The following is a 17,860-nucleotide window of genomic DNA, read 5'->3' as shown; positions in this document are numbered from 1 at the left end:
ACACGCTCCCCCACTCACTCACCCAACCACCCACTCCCTCTTCTTGGACCTCTTGTTCTCCCATACTGAGGTATATAAAGTTTGCATGAGTAATGGGCCTCTCTTTACAATGATGGCCCACTAGGCCATTTTCTGATTCATATGCAGCTAGAGGCAAAAGCTCCAAGGGGGGGGGTACTGGTTATTTCATATTGCTGTTCCACCTATAGGATTGCAGATCTCTTTGGCTCCTTGGGTACTTTCTCTAGCTCCTCCATTGGGGGCCCTGTGATCCTTCCAATAGCTGACTGTGAGCCTCCACTTCTGTGTTTGCTAGACCCGGCATATTCTCACAAGAGACAGTTCTGTCTGGGTCCTTTCAGCAAATTCTTGATAGTGTCTGCAATGGTGTCAGCGTTTGGAAGCTGATTATGGGATGGAGTCCCGGATATGGCAGTCTCTAGATGGTCCATCCTTTGGTCTCAGCTCCAAACTTTGTCTCTGTAACTTCTTCCAAGGGGGGTTTCTTTCCAATTCTAAGAAGGGGTAAAGTGTCCACACTTTGGTCTTCGATCTTCTTGAGTTTCATGCATTTAGCAAATTATATCTTATATCATGGGTATCCTAAGATTCTGGACTCATATCCACTTGTCAGTGAGTACATATTGTGTGAGTTCCTTTGTGATTGGGTTACCTCACTCAGGATGATGCCCTCCAGGTCCATCCATTTGCCTAGGAATTTCAAAAATTCATTCTTTTTAATAGCTGAGCAGTACTCCATTGTGTAAACGTACCACATTTTCTGTATCCATTCCTCTGTTGAGGGGCATCTGGGTTCTTTCCAGCTTCTGGCTATTATATATGAGGCTGCAATGAACATAGTGGAGCATGTGTCCTTCTTACCGGTTGGTACATCTTCTGGATAGATGCCCAGGAGAGGTATCGCGGGATCCTCCAGTATTATTATGTCCAATTTTCTGAGGAACTGCCAGAGTGATTTCCAGTGTAGTTGTACAAGCTTGCAGTCCCACCAACACTGGAGGAGTGTTCCTCTTTCTCCACATCCTTGCCAGCATCTGCTGTCACCTGAATTTTTGATCTTAGCCATTCTGACTGGTGTGAGGTGGAATCTCAGGGTTGTTTTGATTTGCATTTCCCTGATGATTAAGGATGTTGAACATTTTTCAGGTGCTTCTCTGCCATTCGTTATTCCTCAAGTGAGAATTCTTTGTTCAGCTCTGAGCCCCATTTTTTAATGGGGTTATTTGATTTTCTGGAGTCCACCTTCTTGAGTTCTTTATATATATTGGATATTAGTCCCCTATCTGATTTCGTATAGGTAAAGATCCTTGCCCAATGTGTTAGTGGTCTTTTTGTCGTATTGACGGTGTCTTTTGCATTGCAGAAACTTTGCAACTTTATGAGGTCCCATTTATCGATTCTTGATCTTACAGCAGGAGGCATTGCAGTTCTATTCAGGAATTCTTCCCCTGTACCCATATCTTCGAGGCTTTTCCCTACTTTCTCTTCTATAAGTTTCAGTGTCTCTGGTTTTATGTCGAGTCCCTGATTCCACTTAGAGTTGACTTTAGTCCAAGGAGATAGGAATGGATCAGTTCGCATTCTTCTACTTGATAACCGCCAATTGTGCCAGTACCATTTGTTGAAAATGCTGCCTTTTTCCACTGAATGGTTTTTGCTCCCTTGTCATAGAACAAGTGACCATAGCTGTTTGGGTTCATCTGTGGGTCTTCAATTCTATTCCATTGGTGTACTTGTCTGTCGCTATACCAGTACCATGCAGGTTTTATCTCAATTGCTCTGTAGTACAGCTTTAGGTCAGGCATGTTGATTCCAACAGAGGTGCTTTTATCCTTGAGAAGAGTTTTTGCTATCCTAGTTTTTTTTTTTTTTTTTTTTTTTTTTGTTATTCCAGGTGAATCTGCCGATTGCCCTTTCTAATTGGTCGAAGATTTGAGTTGGAATTTTGATGGGGATTGCATTGAATCTGTAGATTGCTTTTGGCAAGATAGCCATTTTTACTAAATTGATCCTGCCAATCCATGAGCATGGGAGATCTTTCCATCCTCTGAGATCTTCTTTAATTTCTTTCTTCAGAGACTTGAAATTCTTATCATACAGATCTTTCACTTCCTTCGAGTCATGCCAAGGTATTTTATAGTATTTGTGACTATTGAGAAGTGTGTTGTTTCCCTAATTTCTTTCTCAGCCTGTTTATCCTTTGTGTACAGAAAGGCCATTGACTTGTTTGAGTTAATTTTATATCCAGCTACTTCATTGAAGCTGTTTATCAGGCTTAGGAGTTCTCTGGTGGAATTTTTAGGGTCACTTATATATACTATCATATCATCTGCAGAAAGTGATATTTTGACTTCTTCCTTTCCAATTTGTATCCCCTTGATCTCCTTTTGTTGTCTAATTGCTCTGGCTAGGACTTTAAATACAATGTTGAATAGGTAGGGAGAGAGTGGACAGCCTTGTCTAGTCCCTGATTTTAGTGGGATTGCTTCCAGCTTCTCACTGTTTACTTTGATGTTGGCTACTGGTTTGCTGTAGATTGCTTTTATCCTGTTTAGGTATAGGCCTTGAATTCCTGATCTTTCCAAGACTTTTCTCATGAATGCCTGTTGGATTTTGTGGCATGCTTTCTCCTCATCTAAGGAGATGATCATGGTTTTTTTTTTTTTTTTTGTCTTTGAGTTTGTTTATATACTGGATTACATTGCTGGATTTCCGTATATTGAACCATCCCTGCATCCCTGGGATGAAACCTACTTGGTCAGGTTGGATGATTGTTTTTGTTATGTTCTTGGATTCGGTTAGCGAGGACTTTATTGAGGATTTTTGCATAGATATTCATAAGGGAAATTGGTCTGAAGTTCTCTATCTTTGTTGGGTCTTTTTGTGCTTGAGGTATCAGAATAATTGTGGCTTCATAGAATGAGTTTGGTAGAGTACCTTCTGCTTCTCTTTTTGAGGAATAGTTTGTGAAGAACTGGGATTAGATCTTCTTTGAAGGTCTGATAGAACTCTGCACTAAACCCATCTGGTCTTGGACTTTTTTTGTTTGGGAGACTATTAATGACTGCTTCTATTTCATTAGGGGATATAGGACTGTTTAGATCATTAACCTGATCTTGATTTAACTTTGGTACCTGGTATCTGTCTAGAATCTTGTCCATTTCACCCAGGTTCTCCAGTTTTCTTGAGTATAGCCTTCTCTAGAAGGATCTGATGGTGTGTTGGATTTCTTCAGGATCTGTTGTTATGTCTCCCTTTTCATTTCTGATTTTGTTCATTTGGATTCTTTCTCTGTGCCCTCTAGTGAGTCTGGCTAAGGGTTTATCTATCTTGTTGATTTTCTCAAAGAACCAGTTCCTCGTTTGGTTGATTCTTTGAATAGTTCTTCTTGTTTCCACTTGGTTCATTTCGCCCCTGAGTTTGATTATTTCCTGCCATCTACTCCTCTTAGGTGAATTTGCTTCCTTTTGTTCTAGAGATTTTAGGCGTGTTGTCAAGCTGCTAGTGTGTGCTCTCTCTAGTTTCTTTTTGGAGGCATTCAGAGCTATGAGTTTCCCTCTTAGATATGCTTTCATTGTGTCCCATAAGTTTGGGAATGTTGTGGCTTCATTTTCATTAAACTCCAAAAAGTCCTTAATTTCTTTCTTTATTCCTTCCTTGACCAAGGTATCATTGAGAAGAGTGTTGTTCATTTTCCAAGGGAATGTTGGCTTTCTATTATTTATTTTGTTATTGAAGATCAGCCTTAGTCCATGGTGATCTGATAGGATGCATGGGACAATTTCAATATTTTTGTATATGCTAAGGCTTGTTTTGTGACCAATTATGTGGTCAGTTTTGGAGAAGGGACCATGAGGTGCTGAGAAGAACGTATATCCTTTTGTTTTAGGATAAAATGTTCTGTAGATATCTTTTAGATCCATTTGTTTCATAACTTCTGTTAGTTTCACTGTGACCCTGTTTACTTTCTGTTTCCATTATCTGTCCATTGGTGAAAGTGGTGTGTTGAAGTCTCCCACCCTTATTGTGTGAGGTGCAATGTGTGCTTTGAGCTTTACTAAAGTTTCTTTAATGAATGTGGCTGCCCTTGTATTTGGAGCATGGATATTCAGAATTGAGAGTTCCTCTTGGAGGATTTTACATTTGATGAGTATGAAGAGGCCCTCCTTGTTTTGTTTTGTTTTTGATGACTCTTGGTTGGAAGTCGATTTTACTAGATATTAGAATGGCTACTCCAGCTTTTTTCTTCAGACCATTTGCTTGGAAAAATTGTTTTCCAGCCTTTCATTCTGAGGTAGTGTCTATCCTTTTCTCTGAAATGAGTTTCCACAAAAGCAGCAAAATGTTGGGTCTTGTTTGTGTAGCCAGTCTGTTAGTCTATGTCTTTTTATTGGGGAGTTGAGTCCATTGATCTTAAGAGATATTAAGGGAAAGAAATTGTTGCTTCCAATTATTTTTGTTGTTAAAGTTGGCATTCTGTTCTTGTGGCTGTCATCTTTTAGGTTTGTTGAGGGATTACCTTCTTGCTTTTTCTAGGACATGGTTTCCATCTTTGTATTGTTTGGTTGTTTTTTTTTTTGTTTTTTTTTTTTTCTGTTATTATCCTTTGAAGGGCTGGATTCGGGGAAAGATAATGTGTGAATTTGGTTTTGTCGTGGAATACTTTGGTTTCTCCATATATGGTAATTGAGAGTTTGGCTGGGTATAGTAGGCTGGGCTGGCATTTGTGTACTCTTAGTGTCTGTATAACATCTGTCCAGGCTCTTCTGACTTTCATAGTCTCTGGTGAAATATCTGGTGTAATTCTGATAGGCTTGCCTTTATATGTTACTTGACCTTTTTCCCTTACTGCTTTTAATATTCTATCTTTATTTAGTGCCTTTTTGGTTCTGATTATTATGTGTCTGGAGGAATTTCTTTTCTAGTCCAGTCTATTTGGAGTTCTGTAGACTTCTTGTATGTTCATGGGCATCTCTTTCTTTAGATTTGGGAAGTTTTCTTCTATAATTTTGTTGAAGATATTTGCTTGTCTTTTGAGTTGAAAATCTTCATTCTCATCTACTCCTATTATCCATAGGTTTGGTCTTCTCATTGTGTCCTGGATTTCCTGGATGTTTTGAGTTAGGATCGTTTTGCATTTTCCACTTTCTTTGATTGTTGTGCCGATGTTCTCTATGGAATCTTCTGCACCTGAGATTCTGTCTTCCATCTCTTGTATTCTGTTGCTGATGCTCGAATCTATGGTTCCAGATTTCTTTCCCAGGGTTTCTATCTCCAGCTCCAGCGTTGCCTCACTTTGACTTTTCTTTATTGTGTCTACTTCCCTTTTTAGGTCTTTCATGGTTTTATTCAATTCCATCACCTCTTTGGTTGTGTTTTCCTGCAATTCTTTAAGGGATTTTTGTGCTTCCTCTTTAAGGTCTTCTACCTGTTTAGCAGTGTTCTTCTGTATTTCTTTAAGTGAGTTATTAAAGTCCTTCTTGATGTCCTCTACCATCATCATGAGATATGCTTTTAAATCCGGGTCTAGCATTTTGGGTGTGATGGGGTGCCCTGGACTGGGCGATGTGGGAGTGCTGGGTTCTGATGATGGAGAGTAGTCTTGGTTTCTCTTAGTAAGATTCCTACGTTTACCTTTCACAATCTGGTAATCTCTGCAGTTAGTTGTTATAGTTGTCTCTGGTTAGAGATTGTTCCTCTGGTGATTCTGTTAGCCTAAATCAGCAGACCTGAGAGACTAGCTCTCTCCTCTGAGTTTCAATGGTCAGAGCACTCTCAGCAGACAAGATCTCCTCTTATAAGAAAGGTGCACAGATATCTGGCCTTAGGACTTCCCTCCTGGCCGAAGATGAAGGCCAAAAACTGGACCTTTCCCAGAAGCTGTGTTGCTTTGTGCTGTCACAGAAGCTGTTAGCTTCTCTAGTGCACACTCTCACCTGTGCAGACTACTTGCTGTGGAGTCCCGGAAGCAAGATGGCTCCCGCCGATGCTGAGGCCTACATGACTCTTTTCATGTTTCATTCTTGTCACTTTAGTAGGGGACATAAGTATAGGGGTAGGGGATGTGGTACTTCATGGTGAGGTTCATTTTGTGGGTACCTGATCCCTGTTGTCTACCCTCCATTTTCATAAGATTCCTGACCCTGAGTCTGCAACTCTCTCTACTTCACAGACAACAGCTGAGCAGCTCTTTCATTATCTGCCGCTCTTGATGGAGGAGTTCTGGTCAGTGATCCACAGACTCGATTTTTTGAGAATAAAGCGATAATGGGTTCAAAATTGAGTTGTACGTGGGTGGTAGATGCAATGTCAATTTAGAGAATATGAAAACTTATCTAAATATTTAGGTTTCAGATATTAAAATGAATGTCTGTCAAGGGACATTGCCACCAAACTCATTTTCTATCTCATATAGAGGTAGAAAAGATGGTTCTGTTAGGTCTAATAATGGCCTGGTGTTTCACATGTACATACAAACACACACACACACACACACACACACACACACACACACACATATATATATATATATATATATATATATATATATATATATATGTCAACATCTATCTATCTTGATCTTTATCTGTCTCTATATCTCCCCATATGTATGTATCTATGTATCTAGGTATCTAGGTATCTATGTGTCAATGTATGTATGTATCTGTGTATCTGTGTATCTATGTATCTATGTATCTTTGTATCTATGTGTCTAGTATCCATTTATATTGCACTTGACATTCCACGTTGTACAATTACATCACTCTACGTCTAATTAAGGTCCATAAATTGTTTAATTTTTAAATGAATCATAACCTAGGGCTCTCTTCTGAGACATATATATATATATATATATATATATATATATATATATATATGTTATAGGTCTACAAGAAGGCCAGAAAAGAAGAAAGTTCTACATTGTCTGCATGGTATCATCCTCCCTAGGAAGTGCATGCACTAACTGAGGTTAGAGCAGGGGTTTTCTGGGTTTGGGGGGAGATGTGTTTTGAGTTGATGAAGCTCCTAAAGGGGTCACCTAAAGCCAGTCTGTGAGCCAAGCATACTCAAACCACCACATTCCTCTCCCTGGCCCCTTGTTCAAACACAAGAGTCTATGGGCTATACCTAGCTATAGCATAATGCTAAAATATGCAGTCTAATGACAAAGTCCCCATACTATACAACACTCTCAAAAAAAAAAAATTCGAAAGGCCATAATGTGATCATGTGGTTTAATGTTCAGTCAATGACTTAAGTGTAGTGCTGTATAAAATCAAAATCACAAAGCCGATCATATACCTCCAACATCACAGGATATATATTCCTACTTGAAAAAGTTACAGTGCAGAAATGCTGAACCAAAGCAAGATAAAAATTCATCTGTGCAAACTCCAAACTCTGTATCTCCATGTCTGTTACCAGCTTTGTTAAGAGCTTTGCTGTGCTGCTTATCTATGCCTCTGGTCTCTCTAATATCCTCAAGTCTAAAAGGTAACCTTAAGTTGCAGGTTCTTGTTCTAATGTCTGGGATCCACACATGATCATCTAGGCTCCTCCATAGGACTTGGGTCACTTCTTCATCTCTGCCCTCTATAGTACTCTAGGCTTTGGTGGATGACACTTTGTTACTGCTATTCTTGTTGGTCATCCCATGGTATTGGCAACTCCAAAGGGCTGGGGACTTCTACTACATGTAGGCTTCACCAATAGCCTCTCAAAGGCTCCCTTCAATGTACCTAGTCACTAATTCTTTGCCTGACTCCTTCAGTCCTAATTTATCAACTGCAACTAGGGCTGCATCTTCACACACAGGCTTACCGAGGTGCTGAAGGCAAGGGCAACCCCACAGTCACATATAACCTGGATCCCTGGGAACACCTAGAGTCTGACCTACCAAACAACGAGCATACATGCAATGATCTGAGGCCTTAGGCACATAAGTAGCATAGGGCTGCCTTGTCTAGACTCAGTGGGAGAGGATGATCTTAAACCTGCATAGACTTTATGGATCAGGTAGAGGTAATACCCAGGGAGTCCACTTACTCAGAGATCAAGTAGAGATTTGGAGTGGGCCAGCCTTTGGGGTGAAAATATATTGATGACTTTTATATGAAAGGAAAAGGAAAAAAAAAACCATTAAAAATAAACAAACTACAAAACATTAAGAAAACAGCAGCAACAACAACAACAACAAAGGGCCTTCCCTGGTATCTCTGAGAGCCAAGGCTCAGCTGCTCTCCACAACCCCTTCATATCTTAAAAATCAGTACCACCTGGGTGAATCTCACCGATTACCACATACAGATACAGCATGAGGTACATTCTTGGCAATCTCTGGAACACAGCTTCTTAGTGCTCTCAGATAACACTTCTCAGAAGATTTCACCTCAGTGATGGTGGTCTCTTTATTATAATAAACTCTAATTTCTATGCTCTATTTAACCAGCATCAATTGTCCCACTAACCTCCTCTATTCCTGATTGGAAAGCTAGAGTCACATTGAAGGAAACTCCTAGTTTCTTTGCAAAGTTAATTATTTGAAAGGATGTTTTCTTGAGGCACAGAGGTGAAAGGATTTCTCCCTGAGGAAGACACGGGTAAAGGATGTTTTGCTGAAGCAGACACAGGTGAAAGGATGTTTGATGTAGCAAACAAGTGAAAGGACCTGTGATGTTGGCGTATAAAATGTCTCTACAAACATTACGGGGAATGAGCACTGAGCAGCGGTTTGGTTTTCTCTGAGTCACTATTCTTCCCTAAGTATACACAAGTATTGGTTTGCCCTACCTAGGGACATTGAGTGATTACAGGTGGAAAAGCTAGCCCCGATTGAGAAACCCTCATCCAAGAAATCCTACCTAGATTCCTGCATCAGATTTCTGCTTTGTGGGCTCTCCTCAGGCCAGTTGTCATATCTGTCAGTTTCTTCCTGATCAGATTGTAGCTTCTGGTTTGTGCCTTGTGTGTCTGAGTAGAGAAGGGACTGAAGCTGCTGGTTTGAATGTGATATCTGCCTGCCTGGAGGACTGGTCTGCAACAACTGTATCCTATTTGCGGTTTGCTATGGGACTGAACTGCTGCCAAAGATTGAGCTCGCCTCCTAAAAAGTATTGATGAACAAGTCCACTTCCCCCATACTCTAATGACATTTCTCTTCAAGTTCATTTGTGGGATGGCAGGTTAGAGTCGAGGTTGAACCCATTTTAATAATAGGTTGCAACATACTTGATGCCTAATTTGTACTGGGCCAAAGCTGCAGGGTTCTACTGCTTGGTGTACTGGAACATGGCACCCCATGTTCTATTCCATCTTTACCAACTTTCTGTGTTCAGTGATTTCATTCATTGCCTATGCTTGGCTCTCCTGGAACTTAATCTGTAGACGACCTTAAATTCAGAGATACACAGGCCTCTGTCTCCTGAGTCTTGGGATTAAAGGTGTGCACCACCACGCCTGTACTTAACCTTTTTTTCACCTAGGGCTTGGAATGAGCCAAGATCATCATGAACTCAAAGATCTGCTTGCCTTTGAACCATAGATTTTTTTGTTGTTGTTTTAGTCTTATGATTGTTATGTTTATCCTTAAGCTCCTGATCACTGTAAATCAAAGAACAAAGTCTATTCTTTTAAAGACATTTTATAGACACCCTTTGCAATTTCAAATGTTCTCAGTCTTTTCACCTTAGCCTCAAACAGATTCTTCAGACAAGGGCAAAAAGCAGCCATATTTTCCAACCAAATATCAGAAAAACCAGTCTCTAGGCCACATACTAACATTCTTCTCCTCTGAAACAAACCTCTTGAGGCCTACACCCACAGTTCAGTTCACCGTCAGCATCAGTGACATCCATGTCCCTGCTGGAATAACCCACCCAGCTCCACTTAAGACATTCCATGGCTTTTCTGATCTAAAGTCCCCAAATCCACTTTCCTTTAAATCAAAACGTGTACAGGTCTATGACATCAGTATCTCAGTGCTGGTACCAACTTCTGCCTGATTTTGAGTTCCCATTGCTCTGAAGAGACTCCATGTCCAACAACTCTTAGGAATGAAAACATTTAACTGGGAATGGCATTGGGGTTCTGAAGTTCAGCCCCATATCATGAAGAGAGGAATCATGGCAGCATCTAGGCAGACATGGGGGTGCAGCACCTGAGAATCCTATGCCTTCATCCAGAGGAGAAAGCCAGGACACCTAAGAAGGTATTTAGTAAATGTGTTAATGTCTGGGCCTTACTTTAGATCCCAGCATGTGAGAGAGAGAGCTATAGGCAGTGGATCGATCGGTGTATCAGACACCAGATTTTGGTCTTAACTTTAGTGAGTTGAAGAATGCCCAGAACTAGGTGAATAAACTCTGTCTCAGCAAATGAACTTAAATTAATTGGCCTAGTTTCTTTGGTCATTTTCAGTGGAGACTGTGGGGTCTTGCTTATGTAGCCTAGGAGATCCTGCTCATGAGCCTGTTTCTTTCCTTAGCATGGGATATAGGATTAAAGGCACCAGGTCAACAATTGAGCCACCCTAAACATACAGGTTGGGTGGGTCAGATTCAATTAAACCGTAGAGCTTTATAAAGAACCACATTTGCACAGGAGTCTCCGACTTGTAGTCTTCCAGGGAAGTAAGCAGAGCTCCTTGCACCGCAGACTCTTGTGAACACCGGGACACATTGGACCCTAGTTTCCTCACTGTGTTCGGGAAAGGAAGCTCAAGAGACAAAATGCAGGTGATTTGGGGGCAATTAAATTCACTCCTATTTTCTGTAGGGTAACTGGCATATTTGTGCCTCGGCACATACAAAATATGGTTAGCTACCTTGAATTTGAACCCATGTCTGTAAATTGAAGAGGTACACCAACTACATTTATTTTGTCCTTGGGTTTCTAGGTTTTAGCCCACAACCAACTATGTAGCCAAGAATGATGTTCAATTTCTGAGAATCTCCATTCCTCTTAGCAGTGAATGCCAGTATGGCCACCTGTCAGACACCCATGTTGTGTGACTTAGGATGGAAAAGTGTAGTTTCACACAGTTTCTCTTGATAGCTTACTGTGTCTGTAGCACAGCTGGAGTTGACTAGATTTTGAAAGGGAATTTTTTCCCCTGCAGAAAATGGTAAGAATGTGAACTGAAGAGAGTGAGTGGCTGTGGTCTTCTCAAAGGAGAGGTGCTTCCGTTTCTTTCCTCCACTTGATCAAGGGCTCCTGCCCTGTTCACTGTCGCTCCTCTTTGGATTAACCTCACAGGCCAACTTTCCCATTAGAAGAGAATGGACCAGCATCTGTGAATGAGGAAGTAAGGGTGCATTGTTTTAGCTTATGCAACTGGAGGCTGCTACCTGAGTCCATTCACAGCTGGGGAACAGGGATTCCTGTAGCTTGCAACCTGCTTTAATATGTAATTGTTTCCTTTCTGCACAGAGAGAAGATAACCGAGTCCAAAGTGTGAGAAATGACAAAGAAGCCAATAGGAGAAGGAGGAGGCTGAGGCAGGAAGGCCAAAGTTCCTCAGGTATTCAGAGTGAAATCCCTGCTCTCCTATTCTCTTGCTCTGTGACTTCGAGTAGATGAAAGAGCCCGGACTTGGACATCTGTAGCAAGGATAGGCCAGCATTCAGTGGTCCCTGATGTATGCCCTTGTCCCAGAAGGCTCTGAGTGTCTCCCTGTCGTGGATGTGGTTATGAGTCTCTACAGATCCAACATTCCCTGGTAGCACTAATGCTGTGGATCCCATTGTATTCTGGGACCAAACCATCCCTAAATCTGCAGACACCTATGCTTTCCCAATGAGTGTACTTCTTACTGTGAAGAGCAGGGTAGGTGCTGTAACAGGGCTGGTAAGACTGTGTTCCTAACCACTTGATAAATGAGGGAAGCCATTGTTGGCCAATCAGTGTGCAGGGAAAGTCCCTAAGCAAAGTTGACATGGTCATGTGTGTTACCTTTGATATCCTCATCGCATCCCTCTTTGCCTCGCAGGTCCGTGGGATAGCCCGTGGATTGAGGATGAAATCTGGATCTTGCTGGAAGAGTGGGCAATGGTTGAATATGAACTCGGAGACCCAGGCAATAAGATGCATGAGAAGGCCAAGTTCCTTAGCAGACGCCTCTCTAATCGGGGTCTGAGGAAGAGCAAGAATAGCTGCCTTGATGTAATGGTGAAGATGAAGGACCTGCACACACGTCTTTGTAACGAGAGGCCCCGGGCTTACCGCTTGTATTCGCCTTATGATTGGATCCTGTACGAGATCTTGGGCCACCCCAGATCCCAGGGAGGCTATGTGCCAGGTGAGTCTCTTGTGTAGAGGGGATTTTGAGGTTCCAGAGAAAAGCATCAGCTGGGCATAGAGCAGAGCACACAACTGCTGCAAGTCCTTTTCCCATAGGCCTTTATTTCCCATAGTGGCCTGCTCCGTGTGTCAAACTTCCTCTGTCACACCAAGGCAATGGAATTTCTTCTTGTTCATACTTGACTCTGACCCAGAGTCCAGACAATCGCTTCTAGCGCCTGAAAGAGAGTGAGGGTGCCATTTTAAACGCCTTCTCTTTCCTCTCCCCTCACTCAGGTCCTTGGTTTGATGGGCACGGGAATCCCCCAGCTTCCTATGCACCTTCCCTCTGCATTGGTGGTGCCATCTCTCCAGGTATGCACGTTGGCATTATCGCATCCCTCCCACTATTGGAAAGCTTAAGGGGAACTCATCACTGATGGTGTACAAGGGTGATGAAATTCTGATTTCCTGTTGGAAGGATTGGAACTCCCATATATCCTTTGATATATTCCCTTGCATTTGGACTTGTGTGGGGGATATTCTATCACGTTAGGTATGACTATGACACTGTTAAATATACAATGCATTTGCCATTTCTCCTTGGATGGCTTTATCACCCATCTGTGATTGTATACCGGTTATGGTTTCCTTTGGAAAGGAGGCATGACCAAAGGTGGCTTCATAGTCAGGAGTTGACAGGAGGTGGTCTTGTCATGGCTGTTCTTTGTCGTCAAGTTGATTATATCATAGTAAGAAGGAAACAAACCATTAAAGTTCTGTGTTGGTGTCTGCTTTTCAGCTTAAGTTTCCAAGAAGTGAAGATATTTAGGAAATGTGTGACATTGGCATCCCATGCCTTTAATTCCAGTACTTGGGAGGGGGAGCCAGAGGCAAGCACATCAGTGGGATGTCCTAGATAGGTTGGGCTTAGTGTTAGTGAGCTGTAGGATGGCCAGCACCATGGAAGGAAACCCCAATACATAAAAGAAACTTCAATGAACTGACCTTGGTTTCACTCGGTGTCTCTGACATTTTTAAGTTGAGACAGTGTGGTCTTCCAAGGTTGGATTATATTGCCTGAAACCTGCCCTTGGCTAAAACCTAAATCTGAACTCCTATTCATTTTCCAAAGCTGAAGACACTGATGAATTCCCAGTGAGTGTATCTCTTGGTATTAAGAGCCTGGTAGACTCTGGATTCTGGGCTCTCCTGCAAGTGTTCCCAAGGTCTTGATAACAGAAAGTAACCATTTTTGTCAGTTCAATGTGCAGGGAGAATCCCTGAGGAAAGGTGACAGGTATGAGTGTGTGACCTCCAATATACTCATCTTGCCCCTCTGTCTCTGCAGGCCCTTCCTGTAGCCCATGGACCGACCCTGAAATCAAGATCTTCCTGCAGGAGTGGCAAGTGGTTGAATGGGAAATTGGCCACCCAGGCCAGAAGATCAAGCAGAAGAGCAGTCTTGTTTGCCAGCGTCTCTATCATCGAGGCCTGTTCAAGGACATCCAAAGCTGTTTGGGCCTGATGTGGACCATGAAGGATCTGCACTCGACTCTCAGTAGAGAGAGATCCAGGGCTGTACCCTTGTATTCTCCTTATAGAGATTATCTGGAAAGGATCTTCGACCCCCAATGTCAGAGAGGCCGTGTTCCAGGTGAGTCTCTTCTACATAGACACTTGGGGTTCTGAAAGTCGTGGCATCAGATGGCCTGTCCTTCATGAGGACAGAGCTGAGCAGACTATGGAGTGAAGCCCCATTCCCACAGGGCTGTGTTGTTGCATACAGCACAAATTCTGGCCCCCAATGTCTAACTTCCCGTGTCACCTCATGGCAATGGAATTTGGACTTGTTCATAGTTGACTCTGACCCAGAGGCCAGGCAATTACTTAGAGTGACTCAGAGAGAATGAGGGTGCCATGTTTATGCTTTCTCTCTCTCTCTTTCTTTTCCTCTCAGGTGCTCTGTATAACCGGTCTGGTCATCCCAGGCCTTCCTCAAGCCCTCAAACTCCAATGGTGATGCCATCTCCAGTATACCAGCCTTGGGATTATGGCATGTCTGCATCTTCGGGACAGCTTCCTGGGAACCTATCACTGATGATGTGCAGTCAGGACTCACTGGTTCCCAGATGGGACGCCTGGAATGCCACCTATCCATTGCCAGTTCAACATGGACTTCCTGCCTCTCTCCCTGGAGGCAACAACTTTCAGCTGCCGTGGTCACCTTGTGATGAGAGCTCAAGTCCTCAGTGAAGACATGTTGGGACTTTTCCTTTTCCTGTAAAAACCACTAAGAATCTTCCAGCACTGTATGGATCCTCAATTTCTCTATCTTAATGTAAAGGAAATGTGAAATCAAATAAATTATTTTAACATAACTCTTTTCTTTATTTTTTTTTTCAATTTTTTATTGGGGGGGGTATTTATTTCATTTACATTTCCAATGCTATCCCAAAAGTCCCCCACACGCTCCCCCACTCACTCACCCAACCACCCACTCCCTCTTCTTGGACCTCTTGTTCTCCCATACTGAGGTATATAAAGTTTGCATGAGTAATGGGCCTCTCTTTACAATGATGGCCCACTAGGCCATTTTCTGATTCATATGCAGCTAGAGGCAAAAGCTCCAAGGGGGGGGGGGTACTGGTTATTTCATATTGCTGTTCCACCTATAGGATTGCAGATCTCTTTGGCTCCTTGGGTACTTTCTCTAGCTCCTCCATTGGGGGCCCTGTGATCCTTCCAATAGCTGACTGTGAGCCTCCACTTCTGTGTTTGCTAGACCCGGCATATTCTCACAAGAGACAGTTCTGTCTGGGTCCTTTCAGCAAATTCTTGATAGTGTCTGCAATGGTGTCAGCGTTTGGAAGCTGATTATGGGATGGAGTCCCGGATATGGCAGTCTCTAGATGGTCCATCCTTTGGTCTCAGCTCCAAACTTTGTCTCTGTAACTTCTTCCAAGGGGGGTTTCTTTCCAATTCTAAGAAGGGGTAAAGTGTCCACACTTTGGTCTTCGATCTTCTTGAGTTTCATGCATTTAGCAAATTATATCTTATATCATGGGTATCCTAAGATTCTGGACTCATATCCACTTGTCAGTGAGTACATATTGTGTGAGTTCCTTTGTGATTGGGTTACCTCACTCAGGATGATGCCCTCCAGGTCCATCCATTTGCCTAGGAATTTCAAAAATTCATTCTTTTTAATAGCTGAGCAGTACTCCATTGTGTAAACGTACCACATTTTCTGTATCCATTCCTCTGTTGAGGGGCATCTGGGTTCTTTCCAGCTTCTGGCTATTATATATGAGGCTGCAATGAACATAGTGGAGCATGTGTCCTTCTTACCGGTTGGTACATCTTCTGGATAGATGCCCAGGAGAGGTATCGCGGGATCCTCCAGTATTATTATGTCCAATTTTCTGAGGAACTGCCAGAGTGATTTCCAGTGTAGTTGTACAAGCTTGCAGTCCCACCAACACTGGAGGAGTGTTCCTCTTTCTCCACATCCTTGCCAGCATCTGCTGTCACCTGAATTTTTGATCTTAGCCATTCTGACTGGTGTGAGGTGGAATCTCAGGGTTGTTTTGATTTGCATTTCCCTGATGATTAAGGATGTTGTTGAACATGTTTTCAGGTGCTTCTCTGCCATTCGTTATTCCTCAAGTGAGAATTCTTTGTTCAGCTCTGAGCCCCATTTTTTAATGAGGTTATTTGATTTTCTGGAGTCAACCTTCTTGAGTTCTTTATATATATTGGATATTAGTCCCCTATCTGATTTCGTATAGGTAAAGATCCTTGCCCAATGTGTTAGTGGTCTTTTTGTCGTATTGACAGTGTCTTTTGCCTTGCAGAAACTTTGCAACTTTATGAGGTCCCATTTATCGATTCTTGATCTTACAGCAGGAGGCATTGCAGTTCTATTCAGGAATTCTTCCCCTGTACCCATATCTTCGAGGCTTTTCCCTACTTTCTCTTCTATAAGTTTCAGTGTCTCTGGTTTTATGTCGAGTCCCTGATTCCACTTAGAGTTGACTTTAGTCCAAGGAGATAGGAATGGATCAGTTCGCATTCTTCTACATGATAACCGCCAATTGTGCCAGTACCATTTGTTGAAAATGCTGCCTTTTTCCACTGAATGGTTTTTGCTCCCTTGTCATAGAACAAGTGACCATAGCTGTTTGGGTTCATCTGTGGGTCTTCAATTCTATTCCATTGGTGTACTTGTCTGTCGCTATACCAGTACCTTGCAGGTTTTATCTCAATTGCTCTGTAGTACAGCTTTAGGTCAGGCATGTTGATTCCAACAGAGGTGCTTTTATCCTTGAGAAGAGTTTTTGCTATCCTAGTTTTTTTTTTTTTTTTTTTTTTTTTTTTTTTTTGTTGTTCCAGGTGAATCTGCCGATTGCCCTTTCTAATTGGTCGAAGATTTGAGTTGGAATTTTGATGGGGATTGCATTGAATCTGTAGATTGCTTTTGGCAAGATAGCCATTTTTACTAAATTGATCCTGCCAATCCATGAGCATGGGAGATCTTTCCATCCTCTGAGATCTTCTTTAATTTCTTTCTTCAGAGACTTGAAATTCTTATCATACAGATCTTTCACTTCCTTGAGTCATGCCAAGGTATTTTATAGTATTTGTGACTATTGAGAAGTGTGTTGTTTCCCTAATTTCTTTCTCAGCCTGTTTATCCTTTGTGTACAGAAAGGCCATTGACTTGTTTGAGTTAATTTTATATCCAGCTACTTCATTGAAGCTGTTTATCAGGCTTAGGAGTTCTCTGGTGGAATTTTTAGGGTCACTTATATATACTATCATATCATCTGCAGAAAGTGATATTTTGACTTCTTCCTTTCCAATTTGTATCCCCTTGATCTCCTTTTGTTGTCTAATTGCTCTGGCTAGGACTTTAAATACAATGTTGAATAGGTAGGGAGAGAGTGGACAGCCTTGTCTAGTCCCTGATTTTAGTGGGATTGCTTCCAGCTTCTCACTGTTTACTTTGATGTTGGCTACTGGTTTGCTGTAGATTGCTTTTATCCTGTTTAGGTATAGGCCTTGAATTCCTGATCTTTCCAAGACTTTTCTCATGAATGCCTGTTGGATTTTGTGGCATGCTTTCTCCTCATCTAACGAGATGATCATGGTTTTTTTTTTTTTTTTTTTTTTTTTTGTCTTTGAGTTTGTTTATATACTGGATTACATTGCTGGATTTCCGTATATTGAACCATCCCTGCATCCCTGGGATGAAACCTACTTGGTCAGGTTGGATGATTGTTTTTGTTATGTTCTTGGATTCGGTTAGCGAGGACTTTATTGAGGATTTTTGCATAGATATTCATAAGGGAAATTGGTCTGAAGTTCTCTATCTTTGTTGGGTCTTTTTGTGCTTGAGGTATCAGAATAATTGTGGCTTCATAGAATGAGTTTGGTAGAGTACCTTCTGCTTCTCTTTTGAGGAATAGTTTGTGAAGAACTGGGATTAGATCTTCTTTGAAGGTCTGATAGAACTCTGCACTAAACCCATCTGGTCTTGGACTTTTTTTGTTTGGGAGAC

The 17,860-nt window shown here is 41.9% G+C and overlaps 1 protein-coding gene across 1 annotated transcript; it reads left to right on the top strand.

Annotated features, from left to right (window-relative positions):
• The first annotated feature begins 7,432 nt into the window (after window positions 1–7,432).
• LOC147004273 (uncharacterized) lies at window positions 7,433–14,553 on the top strand. Its single transcript, XM_085839528.1, has 7 exons — window positions 7,433–7,515; window positions 8,292–8,340; window positions 11,449–11,539; window positions 12,008–12,316; window positions 12,595–12,672; window positions 13,649–13,954; window positions 14,258–14,553. The coding sequence occupies exons 1-7, from the start codon at window positions 7,433–7,435 to the stop codon at window positions 14,551–14,553; spliced, it is 1,212 nt and encodes a 403-aa protein (XP_085695654.1).
• The last annotated feature ends 3,307 nt before the right edge of the window (window positions 14,554–17,860 follow it).

The sequence above is a fragment of the Mus caroli genome, unplaced genomic scaffold (assembly GCF_978045245.1).
Source record: "Mus caroli unplaced genomic scaffold, Mus_caroli_1 scaffold_6, whole genome shotgun sequence".
NCBI classification, from domain to species: domain Eukaryota; kingdom Metazoa; phylum Chordata; class Mammalia; order Rodentia; family Muridae; genus Mus; species Mus caroli.
The sequence above is the reverse complement of the archived record's forward strand: the minus strand, read 5'-3'. Positions and strand labels throughout refer to the sequence as shown.

Excerpts from the sequence above, each read along its gene's own strand:
- LOC147004273 (XM_085839528.1), top strand. The coding sequence starts at position 7,433 with ATGTCTGTTACCAGCTTTGTTAAGAGCTTTGCTGTGCTGCTTATCTAT. Across the intron at positions 12,673-13,648 it reads TGGTGGTGCCATCTCTCCAG|GCCCTTCCTGTAGCCCATGG; the intron begins GTATGCACGTTG and ends CTGTCTCTGCAG. Across the intron at positions 13,955-14,257 it reads TCAGAGAGGCCGTGTTCCAG|GTGCTCTGTATAACCGGTCT; the intron begins GTGAGTCTCTTC and ends TTTTCCTCTCAG.